Consider the following 21,683-nt stretch of genomic DNA (forward strand, 5'->3'; position numbering starts at 1 on the left):
TTTTTGGAGACAGAGTCTCACTCTGTCACCCAGGCTGGAGTACAGTGGTGCAACCTTGGCTCACTGCAACCTCTACCTCCCTGGTTCAAGCCATTCTCCTGCCTCAGCCTCCGGAGTAGCTGGGACTACAGACGTGCACTATCGTGACCAGCTAATTTTTGTATTTTTAGTAGAGATGAGTTTACACCATGTTGCCCAGGCTGGTCTCAAACTCCTGTCCTCAAGTGATCCATCTGCCTTGGCCTCCCAAAGTGCTGACATTACAAGCGTGAGCCACCACACCTGGCCTAAGATGGGTATCTAAAATGTTGACTATTAGCAATAGAAAATAATCTTTGCTTTTTGAATCACAAGGAGGTTTGAATTATTTGCTTTTGTTTTGTGCAAAGAAATAATTATAATGAGAAAATTTCCTTTTTCATGGGTTAGGTATATGGAGGCAGTAAATCTTGAAGATTTTTTCTTTTATTTTTCTGTAATTTTTGTGTCATGTAAATTTTGCTGGTCTTTTGTGATTCATGATTAAATGGGTTAGATGCCATTCCACTAATAATCATTACCAATAATGAAGTTCAAGAGTTTTTCCAGTTTCATACAAGGAGTAGTTATAGACAAGGAGAACTGGATCCAGGAACTTTGCTTCATTAGTTTTCTTACACCTCTGACATATTTTGTACTCTCTCTCTCTCTCTGTCTCTCCATATATATATATAATGTTAAGGGCTCTCTTTTAGGGACCCTGGAAGAACTCCTCCCAGATAAAAAGCACTACTGTATTAATAGATTATGTAAACTTTTTTCTGAGGTATCATAAAGTAGAAAGTTGAATATTCCAGTTTTATTTTTGTTTTTTTTAAAGGAAACTTGAATGTTTTGATCATTAGTCCCTTGCGTCTCATTCTTGTTTGGAGTTTTATTTTCCCATTCCTGATCCAGTCTGATGTTCTTTGTCTGCAATTCAATCTCTCTTGCTTTAATCATTTTGGATTGTACCAATGCTTTCTCAGTAATAAAAGAAATGGGGAGCCAGGCTTGGCATGGGACAAGTCTCTTCAGGTGCAGTAAGATGTTACATATGAGTTGTCTACCCACAAAAGGGCCCACTGTCAGATTAAATTAATGAGCTGCATGTTTTAATCATTAAGGTAATAGCAATATGTGGATTATTTGCCTAAGTTTTAATCATTTTTGTTTTTACCAACTAGGTCATCAAATGCTTTCTTTAAATAAATCTTCCTATTTCATAACAGAGAATAGCTTCTATATGGGGCAGAAATAAATGCTTCAGAGTCCTAAAACACTGAACAGCTCCAAGGTTTGGTAAAATTTATAGTTATGCCTTTGTCCGTCAACACAGAAATTTGGAGGGATTGGCCATGGTCACCATTAGCAAATGGAACCAGCATGAGTTCCAATTTGTAAAGAGTTGAAGTAGTATAGGGGAATTTTAGGTCTCAGCAGCTGAGGTGGAAATGAATTATTTTGTGGGCCATGGGCAGCACTGAGACCTGGTGAGCTGAAAGAGATACTGCTGACTATGCCTGCAGGGGATCTGATGGCTTTGCCTCCACTGGAAATTCCTTTGTACAAACTTTTAGCTCATAGTCTGGTATCTGCATGGCAAATGTTGGCAAGAAGATTTGCTGTTCTCAGGAGAGTCTATAGTAAGCAGATCAAGACACAACTTCTACAGCTAAGCCATGCTTCAGAAAAAGAGGGATGAGTTTTAACACCATTTGCATTTCTTCTTATATATTTAGGCTATACCCAAGTGAAACCTAGAGCATAGGTTCAAAAAGAGAAAAATCCAACTTATTACTTATATTGTTGGGGTAATGCCAAGCACACAGCTCAACTGATTTGTCACTGAATTTGCTAAATTAAAACAATCATTTTATGAACTCTGTGATAGTACTGTCCAATGTGTTACCACAGCATTTGTTCATAGCTCAAACATGGCTCTTCCTATACGTGTTATAGTGAATTATACCATTTAGCTATGAGCTTCCAGAGGTCAGGGACAGTAACATATTAATCTGTGTGTCCTCAGGGCTTTATACAGAGTTGATGACCGTAGAACATAATTGACAGTGTAGGGAATCAATAGAGAGTTTCTGCTTTCCTTTCTGGAAACTGTGGTGTGGTGGGAAACCAAATGATATAGGGGGTGGGTTTAGAAATATAGAATTACAGATGAGAAGGGCTCTCAGAGATCATGTAGTTCTACACTTTCATTTTATGGATGAAGAAAGTGAGGTCCAGAGAGTTTAATGACTTTTCAAGGTCAATTAGTTGGTGGCAGAGCCAGGATGGAGGCGACACTGGAACTAGCATTTACCAGAAGCTGCTATAGACTGGGCATTGTGCTTGACCTGTGCTGTCTGATTCATCCATTCTTCTGTCCTTTTTTTTTGAGACGGAGTCTTGCTCTGTAACCCAGGCTGCAGGCTGGAGTGCAGTGGTGCCATCTCAGCCCACTGCAACCTCCACCTTCTGGGTTCAAGCAATTCTCCTCTTTCAGCCTCCCAAGTAGCTAGGATTACAGGCGCCCACCACCACACCTGGCTAATTTTTGTATTTTTAGTAGAGATGGGCTTTCACCTGTTGGCCCAGGCTGGTCTCGAACTCCTTAATTTCAAGTGATCCACCCGCCTTGGCCTCCCAACGTACTGGGATTACAAGAGTGAGCCACGGCACCCAGCCTCTTCTATTCTTTTTTACTTAAAATTTATCCATTTTTCTTGTGTTTGGAAAAGGACTAACATTATTTACTTTGAGACTAAATCATTTGGTAAAAATATTAAAGTAAATATTGTATTTAAATATTTGCTTTGTCCTTGTTTCTAGTATAGATCTAATATTTTGTCCAGGTGAGAAAAACAAAAGACAATCTGGCAGCTCTGTGTGGAGTATATTTCCCATACGGGCAGCCTAAAGATGATTCTTGCTGAGAGTTGAGACAAAGATATTTTATCATAATTTTGCTCTGAGTTCTAACATTGGCCAGATGCAGATGCCTAAAAATGTGGCCAAAAAGTTGAGGTCCCAGCTAGTCGGTAGGTTGAGGCAGAGGAATCGCTTGAACCTGGGAGGTGGAGGTTGTAGTGAGCTGAGATCGCGCCACTGCACTCCAGCCTGGAGATAGAGCGAGACCTGTCTACACACACACACACACACACACACACACACACACACACACACACACAATTTAGACACACGAACCCATGCTTTTGATGAAAGAGGAGTCAGATTTTCCCAAAGACTGAATTCACCGTGAATCTATTTGAAGAAAAACCCACCTCATAGATTTCCTAGCTGTAGATGATGTTGGTATAATTTTACCGCAATAGAGTTTACTGTCAATAGAGGGCGCCAAAGGATGGAAAAGTAATTATTGATGACTGGTTCATTTCTCCAACTCAATTCGCTGGTAGGTTTTTTTTTTTTTCTTTTACATAAACCTTTGAAAAGTCATCTTTCCATCGTTTTTGTTTATCTGTTTTGAGACGGAGTCTCGCTCTGTCACCCAGGCTGGAGTGCAGTGGCGTGATCTTGGCTCACTGAAACCTCCACTACCTGGGTGCAAGTGATTCTCCTGCCTCAGCTTCCCAAGTAGCTGGGATTACAGGTGTGTGCCACCATGCCCAGCTAATTTTTGTATTTTTAGTAGAGATGGGGTTTCACCATGTTGCCCAGGCTGGTCTTGAACTCCTGACCTCAAGTGATCTGCCCACCTCAGCCTTCCACAGTGTTGGGATTACAGGCATGAACCACCGTGCCTGGCCATCTTTCCATCTTGAAAAGGGAGAATCAGTACCTCTGTCCACACGTGTAATGTCATTTCTGCCCATCCAGGCAAAGCCAAGCTGAACAGAGTACAGCCTGAAGCTGGGCTTTGGTGTATGGGTGGTCTATGAATTTGAGAAAAAGTTTCTACTCCTGCTTTTTTTTTTTTTAAACCGGAAGATATGGTCCATATTTCTGCAGGTAGGACTCTGTCCAACAGCTTTATGTGCACTAGTCCTTTAATTGTGAGCAATTCAAATTCCAATTCCTGCCATATGGTAGGCACATTGTTAGTTTCTGGGGAAACCAGGTACTAAAACAGAACCACCTGCATGCAGCCTGCAGTATAGTGGGCAACAGAGACATTAACGAAACAGTCACACAGGCATACCATCAAAAATTATCTTGACAAAGTGGTGTTTGAGTTGAAATCTGAAAACTGAATAGGTGCTAACTAGGCAAAGTAGGGAGGGTGGAGGAAAAATATTCCAGTCGCAGAGAACAACAGGGTCCACACATCTGAGCCAGGAGTGAACATGGGCACTCCAGGAGTGGAAAACTAGAGTGACTAGAGCCTGGGAAATGAGAGTGAGTGGCTGAGGCTGGACGGGGGGCAGAGTCATATCATACAGGGACTTAAGGCAGTGGCATGGAGTTTGGATTTTTTCGTCTGTGCCAGGCAAAGTTCTTGATAAGTGGTGATACGCATAGATTTATGTTTTTCAAAAAGATTTCTCTAGCTATTTTGTGGAGAATGGTTTAGAAGAGGGCATGATCATGAGGAGGCTACTGCCACAGTTCAGATGGGAGAGTGGCAGAATGTGATAGCTTGGACCATGACAGTGATCATGAACATGAAGAAACATGAATAAAGAGGGAGATAAAATTGGCTGAACTTCGTTGTGGATCAAACACAGTGGTGAGGGAGGGGGTGGATGACCTCTAGGTTTCTGGCTTGCAAAGTACACATAGGTTAGAGTTTTCAAACTTGGAAAATACAGCTGGTGGTGTTTAGGAAGTGTTGTCATTACTGATGTGAGGTGGAAATCAGGAATGTAAACACTCGACTGTAGTTCACTGGGCAACCCAAGTTCTGGCTGTTGGTCTTTGCATCAAATCTCTAAACTTCTGTCATTAAGTGGATGTTTCAAGCAGAGCTAGGAATGAGCAACAGCATTGTAATGTGATATTTAAATATGTAGCCTATACCAATGTGTACATATGTATATACATAGAAAAATTCTGGAATATAATTAAACCATTAACTGTCATGTTTGAGAAGTGAGAGGGAGTTCCAATTTGAAGTCCAGATGTTACTGTGGTGTTTGAAAAAAACTAAAGTAAGGCTTAATTGGTCTTCTAATTAGCAAAACTCATAAAATCACTGTCATTTCCAATAAAAAGCTTTTCAGTTGAGAAATTTGAAGCCCTTGTGGAGCCCCAATAATCTCTCACCTCCATTACATTTCTCTACAGGAATTTAGAGAGTCTTTCCATTTTGGGACCTTCTAGCTCCAGAGAGCATAGATTTCTCTCACTGCAGCTCATTAGAGATGCTCAGAAAATCAACTTGAGGACAAGCTACAGAGGCCCTCCCAGCACCCTTTGATCTTTTGAGTAGCAAATGTGTCATTTGTAGCATGATGGTCCAGTTCTTATGTGAGGCTAAAATAGAGCCACTCCAAGATGCTTTTGAGACTCCTTGAACTCCTACTAACTACCAGCCTTTCTCCCAACTGATGTATCAGTTCTGCCTTCTCCCCCAGGACATCATTTCCACTTGCTTGGTAAATAATTAGCCTGGCTGCCTTTGGCTATAGCAAGGATTATAAATATTTTAAGCACTGCAAGTGATTGAAACTGTTTCTATTTGATTTTGTCTATTCCTTGGATGCTTTGGGTAAAAACTTAACTCTAAGTAGGAAACATCTTTGGAAAGAACAGTGCTCTAGGTATGAGGGGATGAGGTGTTGTATAGGCTGCTGAGGTCATCGGGCATTCAGAAGCATGCTATAAGCCAGTAGTTTGAACCTGTCCAGTTTTAGCTCACACTAGTCAATGTTTCTCACATTAGAGAAATAAAAGACCCCATGTCCTAAGAACATTTCTATGCTTATGGGATTTTTAAAAAAATAGACCCTGGGTTTTTCTGTTTTTTTTTTGTTTTTTTTTTTTTTGAGACAGAGTCTTGGTCTGTTGCCCAAGCTATAGTGCAGTGGCACAGTCTCGGCTCACTGCAACTTCCGCCTCCTAGGTTCAAGCGATTCTCCTGCCTCAGCCTCCCGAGTGGCAGCCTCTCCTGCACCACCATGCCTAGCTAATTTTTTGTGTTTTTAGTAGAGACGGAGTTTCACTGTGTTGGCCAGGTTGGTCTCGAACTCCTGATCTTGTGCCCACCTCGGCCTCCCAAAGTGCTGGGATTACAGATGTGAGCCACCGCGCCCGGTCATAGACCCTATGTTTTGGAGCAGTTTTAGGTTCACAGCAAAACAGAATGGAAAGTTCTTACATGCCCTCTGCCCCCACACATGCATAGCTTCCCCCAACATCCTGCACTATAGAGGTACATTTGTTACCATCAGTGAACCTACATTGACATATCGGTATCACCCAAAGTTCATAATTTCTATTAACTTTCACTCTTGGTGTACATTCTATGGGTTTTGAAATGTATAATGACATGTATTCATCATTGTAGTATCACAAAGAACAGTTTTACTGCCTTAAAAATTCTCCATGCTCCTCCTATTCATCTCTCTCTCCCTCTACCCACTGGAAACCACTGTTAATTTTACTGTCTTCATAGTTTTGCCTTTTCCAGAATGTCATATGGTTGGAATCCTTATAGAAATTTAAAAATAATTTCTCTTACAGTAAGTTATAAAACATAAAAGTTCCCATTCATATAATCGATTCTGATCTTTACAGTGAATTCTTTGTGATTACTACGGAAACCCAATGTCTTAATTAGACCATGTCTGTATCTTACTGGAGGCTCAGGGACAACCTGGTGAGAGCCACCGCCCCATGCAAGTCAGGCAGGGAAGTTGGGGTGGAGAAGATACTCCTACGTTGGATAGGGGATGTATCCAGAGATCTGCAGAGTATTTGTTCTCAGCTCTTTCAATGTGACTTGTGATGGAAATAGTAGCAAGTGCCTATTGATCCAAAAAGTAACATACTACAATGGTGTACAAAGTAAATACTGTCCATGCTTTAATCCCCCAGAAATGACCTGCTAGCAGTTAATGTATATTCTTCCATATTACAGATGGGTTCATACTACACTTATTATTTTGCAACATGCTGATTTTATTGAAGAGTGTATCATGGTCCGTTTTCCATGTCAGTTCCTGAAAATCTCATCTTTTAAAGATATATAAAATTTATTTAATCCTCTATGGATGGTAACTTTGATTATTTTCAAATATTTGCTGTGAAACACCAGCAATAAAGATTCTCATGCCTCTCTGCACATTTGATTATTTCCTTAAGATAAATTCCTAGAAGTGAAATTTTCAGATCAAAAGATAAGCATGTTTAAAAGTTTTTTTAATTTGTTGTGTTTAAAATTTTTATACATGTTGCCAAATTATACTCTTACCAAAAGCATATGGGAATACACTTTTCTACATCCAAGTTAAGAGAAATATTAATCTTTCATCTTTGCCAATTTGTTAGGTAAAAAAAGGTTCTAGTTTTAACTTTTTTATTCAGATATTAATGACGTTTAATTTTTATTTCAGTGCTGGATTATATGAGTGTATTTAGATTGTATGAGCTATATTATATGTGATATACACACTTTATTGGGATAAGTATTATATATTGGCCTTTGCGCAGGAGTAGGGGAATTTCTTTCTTTTTTGAGACAGGTTTTCACTATGCCACTCGGGCTGGAGCGCAGTGGTGCGATCCTAGCTCACTGCAGCCTCAACCTCCCAGGCTCAAGCAACACTCCCGCCTCAACCTCCTGACTAGTAGCTGGGACCACAGGCAGGCACCACCATGCCTGGTTAGTTTTTAAATTTTTGATGGAAAAAGACTCTCCCTATGTTACCCAGACTGGTTCTGAACTCCTGACCTCAAGAAATCTTCCTGCTTCAGCCTCCCAAAGTGCTGGGATTACAGGTGTGAGCCACTGCACCCAGTCAAGGTTTCTTGTATATCTGTTAGGCTGCTTAGGGTTGCAAATAACAGAAAAGCCCAAATCAAATATGTATAGATATATTTGCATTCTCTCATATAGCATGAATTCTCTAACTAGGGTGTGCAGGGTTGACGAATTCTGCAGATCAGTGCATCCTCAGTCATTCTCAGTGCTTTGGCTTAGCTCCACTCATGCATGCCAGATGGCTGCAGTGACTCCATGTCTCACGGGGAAATGCTGCAATATGCAGTGGGAGGAGAGAGACCATTTCTTTCTACCTATCTTTATCCCGTATCTGAGGAAAAGTTTTTCTCAGATACTTCCCTCCTCTTCCTAAGGTTTGCTCTCATATCTAATTGGTCAAAATTCTGTCATGCCTCCATACTTCCACTAGTCAATGGCAAGAGGAATGAGAACACCATGACTGATCCAAACAGATAAAGATTCTCCCTCTGCAGCTGCAGCAAGGCCCACCTCCCCTGCAGTCCATTCCTGGGTGGAGGAAATCAGCAGTGTTTGCTGGAGATGGAGTATGTATAGGAAAGCAATGGGAGATCAGATGGGAGAGGCAGAGGGGAGAGGACTGGGACAGACCTGGGTTGCCAGTTCAGATGGACTTGAAGGGAGATAGCGCAGACTGAGAGAGCTGTTAGCAAGCCACTTTATAGTCTACAGAAGATAGTGAAACTCAGTATTCATCGAGGCCCCTCTCAGTGTCAGATAATGTGCTTGGTGCTTCTGGATACAGTGAGGATGAAAGCAGACTTTATAGACATTGCAGCCAGCATCTTAACTCAATGACATTATGATTCCATTGCATTGAGAGGCATAAAAATGATAGTAGTAGTAGCTAATAGGCCAGGCACAGTGGCTCACACCTGTAATTTCAGCATTTTGGGAGGCTGAGGCTGGTGGATCATGAGGTCAGGAGTTCAAGACCAACCTCGCCAACATGGTGAAACCCCATCTCTTCTAAAAATACAAAAATTAGCTGGGCATGGTGGCACATGCCTGTAATCCCAGGTACCTGGGAGGCTGAGGTAGGAGAATTGCTTGAACCCAGGAGGCGGAGGTTGCAGTGAGCCGAGATCCTGCCAACGCACTCCAGCCTGGGCGACAGAGCCAGACTCCGTCTCGGGGAGCGGGGTGGGGTTGGGGGGGGAAGGCTAATAGTTACTGAGAATTTCCTATAGCTGGGCATTGTTTTAAGTACTTTGATGCTTTAATGAATTAACTCATTTGGTGCTCACAGTAACTTTAGGAACTAGGCATTATCACTCCTATCTCAAAGGTAAGCAGACTGAAGAAGAGAGGTGAAGTATAATCAATTACCCTAGGTCAAAGGGCCAATACATAGGGGAGACAGGAATTGAGCCCAGGCAGTGGGACTTTTGAGTTCATGTTCCTAAGTGATCTACTGTGTTGCCTATGAAACCCACACATCAGCAGGTAGAATGTTGGTAATATGAATGGTGGACTCAAGTGGAAGCAGTATAAATAGAAAAGGGGATAGCTGTGATTATATTCCTATCTGACAATTACTGAGTGCTTACCATCTGACAGCAATTGTGTTAGATGCTATTTATGTATAATCTCACTTAATTCTCACAAGTCTGTAAAATAAGTACCCTGTTCCACCTGTGAGGAAACTATGGCTTGGCGATGTTAAGTCATTTACCAAAGGTCAAAATTGTATTTGAATCTGGGTCTTTAAGACTCCAAAGCCTACGGAATTGGTTAATTCCACTATATTAGTATGAAAGTTATTTTCCAAACAGAAGACAAGGAATTCTGAAAAAGAGCACTAAAGGATGTAAAGGTGTCCTTATGTTCTTTTACAATTGAAGAACTTCGAGACAAATTTTAAATGTTCTATTGCACTCTGGCTGGTCTGAGCCGGCCTTCACATAGGCCATGGTACACTGATCAGACATGATACGTTTTTTTTTTGGAAATGAAGTCTTACTCTGTTGCCCAGGCTGGAGTGCAGTGTTATAATCTTGGCTCACTGCAACCTCTGCTTCCCGGATTCAAGTGATTCTAATGCCTCAGCCTCCCGAGTAGCTAGGATTACAGGCGCCCACCACCATGCCCAGCTAATTTTTGTATTTTTAGTAGAGACGAGGTTTCACCATGTTGGCCAGGCTGGTCTCCAACTCCTGACCTCAGGTGATCTGCCTGCCTTGGCCTCCCAAAGTGTTGGGATTACAGGCATGAGCCACTGCATCTGGCCAGATACGATACTTTAGGATGTCTCAAATTATTTTTTCCCAAGGAAACTAAACCCAGAATTCAGAAACCCCTTTCCAAACATTTTTTCCATTAAAAAAGTTATGTATGTTAACATTTTATCATGCGTTTAGTCTTTCCGCAATACATATGTGTACATAATAGGCATCTTGTATTTACTAATTTTTTTAGATGAATGCAAATCAATTTTAATTTGTGTAACCAACCAGCCATTCCATTGCTGACTATTCTCACAAACCAAGAGCTCCACCTCACCCCACCCCCATTCAACTATGGTCTGCTTGTGGAGGGAGGCTCGCTGTTCTGCAGAGTTAGGGAGCACAATTACCTCGAGTAAGCCTGTCCAACCCGCAGCCCGTGGCCCACATATGGCCCAGGGTGGCTTCGAATGTCACCCAACACAAATTTGCAAACTTTCTTAAAACATCAAGAGATTTTCTTTTTTTTTTTTTTTTTCTAAAAGCTCACCAGCTATCATTAGTATTAGTGTATTTTATGTGTGGCCCAAGACAATCTTCTTCTTCCAGTGTGGCCTGGGGAAGCTAAAAGATTGGACACCCATGTCCTAGAGGGTTTTTGTCTTTTCTTTTTCGGTTTCCAGGGGGGTTCCCTCAAGCCCTCATCCAGATGTTAGCGTGGCACAGGTGGCATTGGAGTCCTAGCTTTTCAAATCTTCTTTCCTTTACTAGAATAACTGGGCGGAGCAAAGGAAATTCTTACAAGGTATTATGGTTTCTTTCTCTTCCAAGCTGAGTTGAGTCCAGACAACATCATCAGTGACCAAAGTCACTGCCATCTGTCAATTGTGGGAGCCCCAAACAAGCGGTCTCCCTCCGCTCCCAGTGAACAGGTAACTTGCATCTCAAAAACCAACACCTCCCATCTGGAACTTATTGGCAGACTCAAAAGGGAATCCAAAAATGAAATCAGTCACAGAGATAGAACACACTGCTTTTTCTTGGAGCTGGTATCTCTCCTGGGTTCAGGCTTGTGGCATATGGGGTTGAACAATTCAATCAAGTTTCCCAATGGTATAGGCCAACTGAACATACTTTTCTAAAGCACAATCCTGTACCAGAAATGGAAAGAAAAAATAAAGCCCAAACCAAACACACCCAAATCAGCTCACTTCTCTGGCATGCCATATAAAACATTAATAAAATTGCCTGCCGTGAAGATATTTGAATTTACATTGTTGTCAGGTCTAAGTAGGGTTAGCTGCTTGAGAGATAATCAGCATTCTAACAAAGTACAAACACTATATACAAAGGACTAACACTATAATTAGTAAACACAGGTGGAACAACTTCTTGCTTCCTCTTCCTTAGATATATAGAGATTACCGGGGGAATGAGAATGACAGGATGGAAAAAAAATAGAAAACATGTAAGGAAATAACTTTATAAATAGTCAGAATACAGTATAGTTTTGCATCAGAATGACAAAAATAAATGCACATCTCTTTAAATGTTTTATTTTGCAATATTTTATACACATGTAAGTATATGGGTATATAAAGTTTTATTCGTCACTTTATGTTAGGCTTTACATAGCATTGCCTCTCATATGCACTTCAAATAACAATATACAATTCATTTCAAATATAAACCACGAGTTCCATTATAATAATATTAAAGAAAGAGTAAACAATTTAGGTGGGTCAGGGACATGGGAAGACTATATTTGAAGAGTAGTCTGATGTATCCCTGGGGAGGCTGAACAGGTAGAGATTTAGAGGGAATATTTGTCCTGCACTCAACCAGGGCCTTATATACATTTTTCTCTGGAGCTTTGAGCATCAAATGAAGGGAGTGTAAGTAGGAGAAAATTCATGAGCTCTGACATCAGACAGCCCTGGATTTAATACCTGGCTCTGCTACTTACTAGCTGTATGACTTTAGGCAACTTACTTAAACTCCTTGAACTTCAGTTTCCTCATCTGTAAAATGAGAGTTGTTAACACCTTCCTGGCAAGCTATTGTCAGGATCAAATAAGATAATGGTATAGGGCATAAGGAATGCTTCACTGCTGGGCACAATGGCTCATGCCTGGAATCCCAGCACTTTGGGAGGCCGAGGTGGGCAGATCCCTTGAGGTCGGGAGTTTGAGACCAGCCTGGGCAACATGGTGAAATCCTATCTCTACTAAAAATACAAAAAAATTTAGCCAGGTGAGGTGGCGTACGCCTGTAATTCCAGCTACTTGGGAGGCTGAGGAAGGAGAATCACTTGAACCCAGGAGGCGGAAGTTGCAGTGAACTGAGATCATGCGATTGCATTCCAGCCTAGGCTACAGAGTGACACTTCATCTCAAAACAAACAAACAAACAAACAAACAAACAAACAAACAACAGAAAGGAATGCTTCACCAATGCTGTTTCATTTCCTCTCGCTTGTCTGTAGGTGTAAGAATCGGTGTTATTCAGGTTGCCAAACAGGTTTCTCAGACAGAGACAAGACAGCTTCAGCAGACTGGAATCCAGTCTTTTCTATCTTGCCCTCTTTTTTTCTCTCTTTTCTCTTCCTTTTTATTTTTCATTGCAATAATAGTATGATTACATGGCCCTAATGGAAAATCTGATTCACTTTCAATGTTCCTTTTCACTAACCCAAGAGTAAAACCTACAGTATTCACTTCTGGTAAAGAAACATTTTCTTAATTGTTAAGGAGAATTTATAATTCAGCCACACAAAGCTTAATTTTTCTACCTCAGAGAGAGCATATGAAGGATAAAAGAACACTAAGGACATTTGCTTTGAGGTTATTTAGGGTCAGTTAGAAATGGTGCTTTTCTGTTTCTAAGTCTATATCCTATTCTGTCCCAAAGTGATTGAGATTCATATACCAATTCTGTTGGTCTGGATTGGGATAATTCACTCCTATCTCATTGCTTCAATGTTGTGCCATCATGGGCTCCTGAGTGTACATGAGTTTGTCAATGTCTGGATGAGCCTATTTGTTTTATACCTTTTATAGTGCCGGCTACACACTGGGGCATCCAGGAAGCAGTCAGTAAATTCTGAATGAGCAAATGATGCATGAATACTTTTAGAACAGTATTTCTTCAGTTTTTGAAACTTATGCTATCTTTTTTTAAATTTTTATTTATTATTATTATTATTTTTGAGATAGAGTCTTGCTCTGTGGCCCATGGTGGAATGCAGTGGCATGATCTTGGCTCACTGCAACCTCCACTTCCCAGGTTCAAGCGATTCTCCTGCCTCAGCCTGCCCAGTAGCTGGGATTACAGGCATGCACCACCATGCCCAGCTAAATTTTATATTTTTAGTAGAAACGGGGTTTCAGGCTGGGCAAGGTGGCTCACGCCAGTAATCCTAGCACTTTGGGAGGCTGAGGCGGGCAGATTGGCTGAGCTCAGGAGTTCGAGACCAGCCTGGACAACATGGGAAAACCTTGTCTCTATCAAAAATGCAAAAATTAGCCCATTGTTGTGGTGTAATCCCAGTTACTGGGGAGGCTGAGGCAGGAGGATAGCTTGAACCTGGGAGGCAGAGGTCAAAGTGAGCTGAGATCCTGCCACTACACTCCAGCCTGGGCAACAAAGCAAGACTCTGTCTCCAAAAAAAAAATAAATAAATAAATAAATAAAATAAAATGAAAAACAAAAACAGGGTTTCACCATGTTGGCCAGGCTGGTCTCAAACTCCTGACCTCAAGTGATCCACCTGCCTCAGCCTCCCAAAATGCTGGGATTCCAAGCATGAGCCACCATGCCTGGCTGAAAATTATGCTATCTTTTGATCAACAGCTCCCACTCCCCAAATGTGATACTCTTCTACAGGGTACCCTTCCAATGACAATGAATTGTATTCTCCAACAGTTAAAATTTTCTAGACCCTCCCACCCTAATTACACACTGAAAAAATACTATTGGATATGCTCTCTCCCACCCAAGGTTCTGCTGTTTACCCCATTTCCAAGAGTATCTGCACCATTTTAGATCAGAGGCCCCAGAAAGACAGGGACATTCCTATTTAAACATCTGTCACGCATAGACATATTAGGTACCAAATAAGTGCTTTTGATAAGGACACAAAGTGACAGCTTTGGGAAAGCCATAGTGCCCTACCATCACCGATTACATTCAGCCATTCAAAACTGGATTGAAATCCAGACCTCCCAAGAAGAGTCCCCATAGCCTAGTCTGAGATGGAATGCATGGCATTCTTCAACCTCTCTTCCTTAAGTATCTGTCCAGATTATGTCCTTTCATGTGTTTTTGAAGTAAAAAAGAAAATCATATCCTCTCCTAAAACTTTTCCTGACTCAGGCATTTAATATTATTAATGAAGACTGAATGGCTGGAGTTTAATTATTTTAATGCTTCCAGCTCAAACTGTAGAAGTCTAGGAACCAAATGTTTGGCTCATCGTAGCTAAAACCTGCCTATACTTTTCATGTGCTTGACTATAAAATGAAAAACAAGGAAAGTGGCTTGTAATTGTATAGCAACCAAACACATGGTTTTCCCCTTTCCTTTGGGATGAAAATGCCTTCCTGTAGAAACTAAGGTTATGCCCCTACTTCTGAAGCCCAAGGAGGGACACTTTGATGTGAAAGAGGATCCTGGCCAAGTAACGGATGCAGAAACCAGTGTGGGAATAGGAGGAGCCTCCAGAAACAGGAAAAGGCATTGTCCCAGGGAGGGGTTATTTCATCCCACTCTGTCGTCATTCGGGCTGTCTGGTTTATTTCCTCCTCCAGGTTGGTGTGAGTTGGAAGGACAGTCCTTTGTTAATGAGGTCAAGAACAAGACTGACCATTTTGTGAGGTGGTTAGGGCTGAACTTTCAGATTTCAGATTTTGTAAGAAGTGACTGAGAAAAAAAATTAATCTGGGCTTCATCTAAGCAACACCAAGGCAACTGGTTAGGAAGTGAGAAGTCCAATCAAATAACATCAAACACCTTGGTTTTTCTAAGGAAATATTTCCACTGGCCAACAGCTTAGGCTTTATGCAGACATGAGACTGAAATCCTGCCTGCAGCCAGGTTCCCTCAATAAAACTTGCTAAAATAAAAAAGATTTTATTTTAAGAGTTTCATATTACAAATGAATAGCTGCTGGTCGAAGCACTGATAAACACAAAGCAATGTATGGAGCTGGGAAAATCCCTGGGCTTGTTTTCTGGGACAGCATCAGCAATGCCCCCATGTGGGTTCCATCTTTCTTGGGGACTTTCTCAGCACACACTTGTGTGTGCCCTGCAGCTCCTTGTGGGAATACTGATGCATGGGTCCCGGCAGAATCTTCAGCCAAACCTCTGTCAGCTGGGAGCAGCAGTATGGGAAAGAGTGGCCAAGGCTGGTTCCATCTGGCACAGGCCCGAGGCCTCTGGCCACATTATTTTCATTGTACTTAGCACTGAATGCTTCATAGTGCTTGAGAAGGCTTTGTCTTTATTAGTTTTCACAACAGTCCATGTTGTAGGATATCTTTAATATTAGATTTAGCATTTTAGAGTTCAAGAAGCTGCTGACCAGAAGGCTTAAGGGACTTGTCGATCATCACCTGGAAAATGAGTATTTGACCCAGGATTAGATTGCATAAATATGCCTGGGTCTCTAATAGCTGCATAGTCTACATAGAGCATTGCCATTTTCTCTCAGAACCTAAGGGAATACTTTTCTCATCCTGTAGGAACCCCTCTCTTCCCAGGGCCCAGGGTAGCCCCTGCCAGTCTTACCTCAGGACATGAACTTGGTCTGAACTGCTGGAGGCACTTGGTTTTTTTCTTTCTTTCTTTTTTTTTTTTTGATACGGAGTCTTGCTCTGTCGCCCAGGCTGGAGAGCAGTGGCGCGATCTCAGCTCACTGCAAGCTCCGCTACCCGGGTTCACGCCATTCTCCTGCCTCAGCCTGCCGAGTAGCTGGGACTACAGGGGCTGTGGAGGCACTCTCTTTACTGAGGTTGGGCTCAGCTCGGCTCTTCGTTCTATGTCACACAAAAAGACCCATGAGGGTTTGAGATGAGCTGGTTTTTTTTTTTTTCTAATCTGCAATACTAGTACATAAAAACAAAACCTTAGGGAGCATAAACTGAGTAAGCCAAAGCTAACCTTATAAAGCAATTCAATCTGATATGGCAAAATATGAGTCATCTTCCATGTACAAGACCCAAGGATGAATGAAAACAGTCCTGACACTTCAGGAGTTCACAGCCTTCTGAGGTAGACAAATGCACACACACTCGTTTGCACTACAGGGTTCACTGCATAATTGTTACACAAGAGCTAGAAACTACATGTTAAGTGGGCCCAGAAGAGGAAGGAGACACCGATTCTGACCAGGGATGTCTGGAAGCTTTCTCTGAGGAGATGGGAGGGGCCCTTGACAAGTCCGACTTGCAAAAGCAGAAACAGAGGTCCCGAGTAGTGTGATTTGCCCAAGCTCAGAATGCATTTCTTCATCCATCATACCAAATAGCTTCAGAATCATTATCTGACTGTTACAAGGGAGATATAGTGTATTGTAAAATTGAGATGATTTTTATTCTCAGCTCTATTTTGCTAAAAAAAAAAATTCCAGGAATAAGGCAATGGCAGAAGTGACCCATTTTTCTCATTTTGCATAAATTTGTATTTAAATTCTCACTATTGGGGACTTTCATAATAATAAGATTTATCCAGAGCTTTGCATCAGTGTTAAAGAAAGACGTTCATTCAGAGGAAAATTTTCAAAAAGATCAACATGCATTGAAATCCATTTATGTTTTCTATGTTTCTAATTGGCGTTTCTTAAAATATTTGCTAATTGCTAAATTATTTTAGCCAAGATTAAATCCCCTGGTTTTTCTACTTATTTGAGTTAGTACCAAGTGAATAGATAAGGAGAAATCTATTTCCTCCATGGAAGTAGATTAAGAGGTTATAAACATAGGATTAGACCAATCTACAGTATTAAGCAGGAGAAACTGGTCATAATGTATCACAATGAGTTTTTATCCATGTTCAAAAATAGCATACTTGTTAAAGCACCGGGGCATTACACTGAGAGATGCTTCATAAATACTTTCTATTAATATCTCCCCTTTTAAAGTAGGTTTCCGAGAAATGTCTAATACAAAAACTTTGTTCTTAGACAGATGTTCTCAAGTGGTCTTTGTTTTAAGGTATCTACTTGTGTGGAAATTTCTGCTTAAAACCAGTACTTTGAAGATGGGTGTGGTGGCTCATACCTGTAATCGTAGCACTTTGGGAGGCTGAGGGGGGCAGATCACTTGAGGTCAGGAGTTCAAGACCAGTCTGGCCGACATGGTGAAAACCCCATCCTACTAAAATACAAAAAAATTAGCTGGACGCGGTGGTCCCAGCTACTTGGGAGGCTGAGGCAGGAGAATCCCTTGAACCCAGAGGGCAGAGGTTGCAGTGAGCCAAGATTGCACCACTGTACTCCAGCTTGGGCAACAGAGTGAGATTCAAAAAAAAAAAAAAAAAAAATCCAAAAAACAAAAACACCAGTACTTTGAGATAAGATATCGGGTACATGTGAATCTGACAGAGAGACTGTATATTTAATTTTGTCCAAAAATCTTAAGTCATCTGATTATACACAGTATTGTATACAGTGTTTTTCCACTGAGAGCCGTACAACCCTAAGGTTGATGAATTCAGGCCGAGCTCCGTGGCTCATGCCTATAATTCCACCACTTTGGGAGGCCGAGGTGGGAGGATCACTTGAGCCCAGGAGTTCAAGACCAGCCTGGGCAAGATAGTAGGACCCTGTCTCAAAAAAAATTAGAATAAATAAATAAAGTTAACGAATTCAGTCATTTGATTAATCATTATTGAATACATATGATGCACCAGGTATTGTACTACATGCTAGTGCTTGCTTTAAAGAAGCCTACAGTTTATAGAGTAGACAAACACTAAATATACAAACAACACTCACTGAATGTGATGAAAACTCTATTTTCTTGAATAGAAATGGCACAGATTATAAAATGCACCATTTAAAAAAAGTCACTTAGAAAAACTGTGGCCAATTAAACTATGACACAGTTTTGATAATAAGATTCATCCCTAGGCCGGGCGTGGTGGCTCAAGCCTGTAATCCCAGCACTTTGGGAGGCCGAGACGGGTAGATCATAAGGTCAGGAGATCGAGATCATCCTGGCTAACCCGGTGAAACCTCGTCTCTACTAAAAAATACAAAAAAAAACTAGCTGGGCGAGGTGGCGGGCGCCTATAGTCCCAGCTACTCGGGAGGCGGAGGCAGGAGAATGGCATGAACCCGAAAGGTGGAAAGGTGGAGCTTGCAGTGAGCTGAGATCTGACCACTGCACTCCAGTTTGGGCGACAGAGCGAGACTCCGTCTCAAAAAAAAAAAAAAAAAAAAAAGATTCATCCCAACTTCAGAGATGTTAAAATACGAAAAAAAGCATATATCAGAATCAGCGAAATGCAGTACTCTCAAGGAAAAACAGGACTGTGTTAGACTATCACAGGGAGATCTTTAAATAGGGATGGCCTCCACTCTGAGATACATTTTAGCTCGTACCTTAAGAATAAGAAGTTGGTCCTACTTCAGCACAAGAGGAACGTTCCAGGCAGCAGGAAGAGCCTCAGGTCACAGAGGCATGTTTGAGGTGACTAAATTATATTTCACAGGTTTGGTAGCAGTTGTCTTGGGGCTTCTTCCAAACCACCACTGTTTTATTATAGAATTCTAAACCATTGAGGCATCTCCCTTTCCACATGGTCCTCTGCAGCTGTTGTAGCTTTCCTGCTGTTGTTGTGTGTTCTGCTTTCAGGCTGCTCACCGGCCCGTCTCCTCTCACGACTGCTGCTCTGGGGACCACCTCTCGGCTCTCCACTGCTACCTCTCTAGCCTGTGGCCTGCTCCTGGTTGAAGAAGCCATCAATCAAAATGAATACCACTCTGGAAATCTTGGGTGGCCTGACCTGATATTTTCGCATAGTGGCCACAGATATTTTAGGCCCCCAAGAGGTAGTCTTACTCTTTCAATTTTACTGGCTCCACTGTTTGAGGAACTTGGAACAATTTCCCCAGGGACTGGTCTGGAGGTACTGTTGAATAACACCACAGTGTTTTTCTTCCTCCCCACTGAGGGCCCGTTGATGTCTCAAGATCAGACATAAACCTTTTGGTGTTTAACTCACTCAGAATGAGAGCCCTGCTTTCCCTCAGCACTCTTGCCCTTCGAGGGTGGGGCCACATGTTTTCTTCCTTTATTACTGGGGACTTTTGATCCTGGTTTTCGTTATTTGTCATTCCCAGGAGAATTTAGTACCCTGTGTCTTGGTAAATTGTAAGACCGCTGTGGATTTTGGAGTTGAGACTCATTTCCCTATCCCTCCCTTCAAGAGAAAAAAGAAAGAGAGAGAACACCCAAACCCTGCATCGTCGCTCACTCACCTGTCCAGAGCCTATGGAACAGTCATTGGGGCAGCTGTCACGAGCTGTCCACACAGCTTTTCTGAGATATTGACAGTCTCATGAGGAAGTGCTTATAACTCCCTGCAATGGTTTGAATGTGTCCTCCAAAGTTTATGTGTTGGAAACTTACTACTCAATACAACAATGTTGTCAGGTGGGGCCTTTAAGAGGTGATTAGATCACAAGGGCTCTGTCCTCATGAATGGATTAAGGTTATTGAGAGAGTGGGACTGTTATGCAAGCAAGTTTAGCCTCCTTCCTGTGTGCTCTCTCTTTTTCTCTCTGAAAAAGAATGGAAGTTATTAGATGCTTTTTTTTTTTTTTTTTTTCAAAAGAACCCTGGCTCCTTATACGATCTCTACCAATTTCTTCACATCCTGTTCTAACTCCTCAACATTCCATTCCTCCTTCATCTTACGTGACCTTACTATAGTTTTCATTTTCACCAAGATTTATAGTGACTAGTCAAAAACGATAGCTAACATCCTTTATGATTTCATCTTACTGACCAATTGGCATGTGGTTAACCATTCTTCCATTCTTAAAACACCCTTGGCTTCCCTGACACCATGTTCTTTGCATTTTTTCCCATACCATTGGGTTTTATTTCACTCCTTTTGGGTTTTCTTTCTTTGCTCAACTCCTAAACTTTTGAGTATTCTATAGGCTTGATGTTGGTTTCTCTGTTTGTTTTCTGTCTTTATTCTCATTCTGGGCACTCTCATAACCACTAAAATTATGACAATTTCCAAATTTATTTCACTAGCCCCACTAAGATCCAAACTTACATATCCAACCTCCTCTTGGATATGAAATTTGATAGCTAATAATCATTTGAAACCAGAATTCTTGATTCCCCTCTCAAATCTGTTCTTGTCTTTATCATTTCAGTAAATGACAGCTACTTAGTTGTTCAAACTAAAAATCTAGAAGTCCTTATTGATTCCTTCCTTTCTGTCACCCCTGTGTCCATCCATCAGCAAATCTAGTCAACTCACCCTCCGAAATGGATCTCAAATCTGATTATCTCTTTTATTCTCTACCTTTACTCTCTTAGTCCAAATAACTGGCTGTAGTAACTATCTAACTGGCCTCCATGCTTCTATGTTTGCCCCCTCTTACAACCCATCCTCTACATAGCATTCAGGGTGATTTTTTCAGAAAAATATAACTCAGGGCATGTCTATCCTCTGTCATTTAAATTAAACAAAATTCAGCTTCTTCGCTTTGTGTAATTTGGTCTCATCACACAAGCTTTATCCGTTTGAGATTTTGTTTATTTGTTACCAGGTGCAAAGATAGACCCTTTTATTCTTTAAAGGCAGATATACCTTTTCAAATAGATCCTTTTACTTTCGACTAAACCCCAGTTTTGCTGGCAAAAGAACACTACTTTTCCTTTTTAGGAACTGGTTGTGGGCAGGTTTAAGGGACTGATAGGATGACCAGATGTGTAGTGGAGAACCCCAGTGTCATTGCACAAATGCCAGCCTTCCCCATGTTCATGGCTGAGCCTAGTTAATACTGTAGGGGAATTAAAGTTTTCTTCAGCGCACCAGCCATTTTTTGGGTGGGTAATTATTGGTGGGAATGCTGTATCACTATCACCCACCTCTCCTGCACTTATTTGCAAAGTTTATAGTGCTTTCTTCTAGGCCTCCATAAAAATTTGTTCTCATAATTTCTATGTGTGAAATGTAAGCCCAAAAGTATCTGAGACAGGTCTCAATCAATTTAGAAAGTTTATTTTGCGAAGGCTAAGGACACACCCAAGACACAGCCTCAGGAGGTCCTGACAACATGTGCCCAAGGTGGCAGGGTACAGCTTGGTTTTATACATTTTAGGGAGACATAATAATACATCAATCAATACATGTAAGATTTACAGCAGTTCAATCTAGAAAGGCAGGACAACTCGAAGAGGGGACTTCCAGGTCATAGGTAGATTTAAAAATTTTCTGATTGGCAATTGCTTGAAAGAGTTATTATCAGTAGAAAACAATGTCTGGGTTGTGATAAGCAGTTGTAGAGTCCAAGGTTTTATCATGCAGATGAAGCCTCCAGGTAGCAGATTT

General features: G+C 41.4%; 1 protein-coding gene across 3 annotated transcripts in view; it reads left to right on the plus strand.

Moving 5' to 3' along the window:
- The window catches only part of LOC108515460 (uncharacterized), an 86,497-nt gene that overhangs the window by 45,858 nt on the left and 18,956 nt on the right, over positions 1-21,683 (plus strand). The window contains exon 2 of one of the 3 annotated variants that reach the window (XR_001881531.1): positions 18,962-19,762. Coding sequence is in view for 1 of the 3 variants with exons in the window: in XM_017852383.1 (XP_017707872.1) it covers positions 18,962-19,235 (274 nt within the window). In the remaining 2 variants the exon portion in view is untranslated. Of the gene's footprint in view, positions 1-18,961; positions 19,763-21,683 lie in introns of those variants that run through there. The other 2 variants (XR_001881529.1, XM_017852383.1) reach the window with 2 other exon arrangements.

The sequence above is a fragment of the Rhinopithecus bieti genome, unplaced genomic scaffold (genome assembly GCF_001698545.2).
Source record: "Rhinopithecus bieti isolate Rb0 unplaced genomic scaffold, ASM169854v2 scaffold_35077, whole genome shotgun sequence".
NCBI classification, from domain to species: domain Eukaryota; kingdom Metazoa; phylum Chordata; class Mammalia; order Primates; family Cercopithecidae; genus Rhinopithecus; species Rhinopithecus bieti.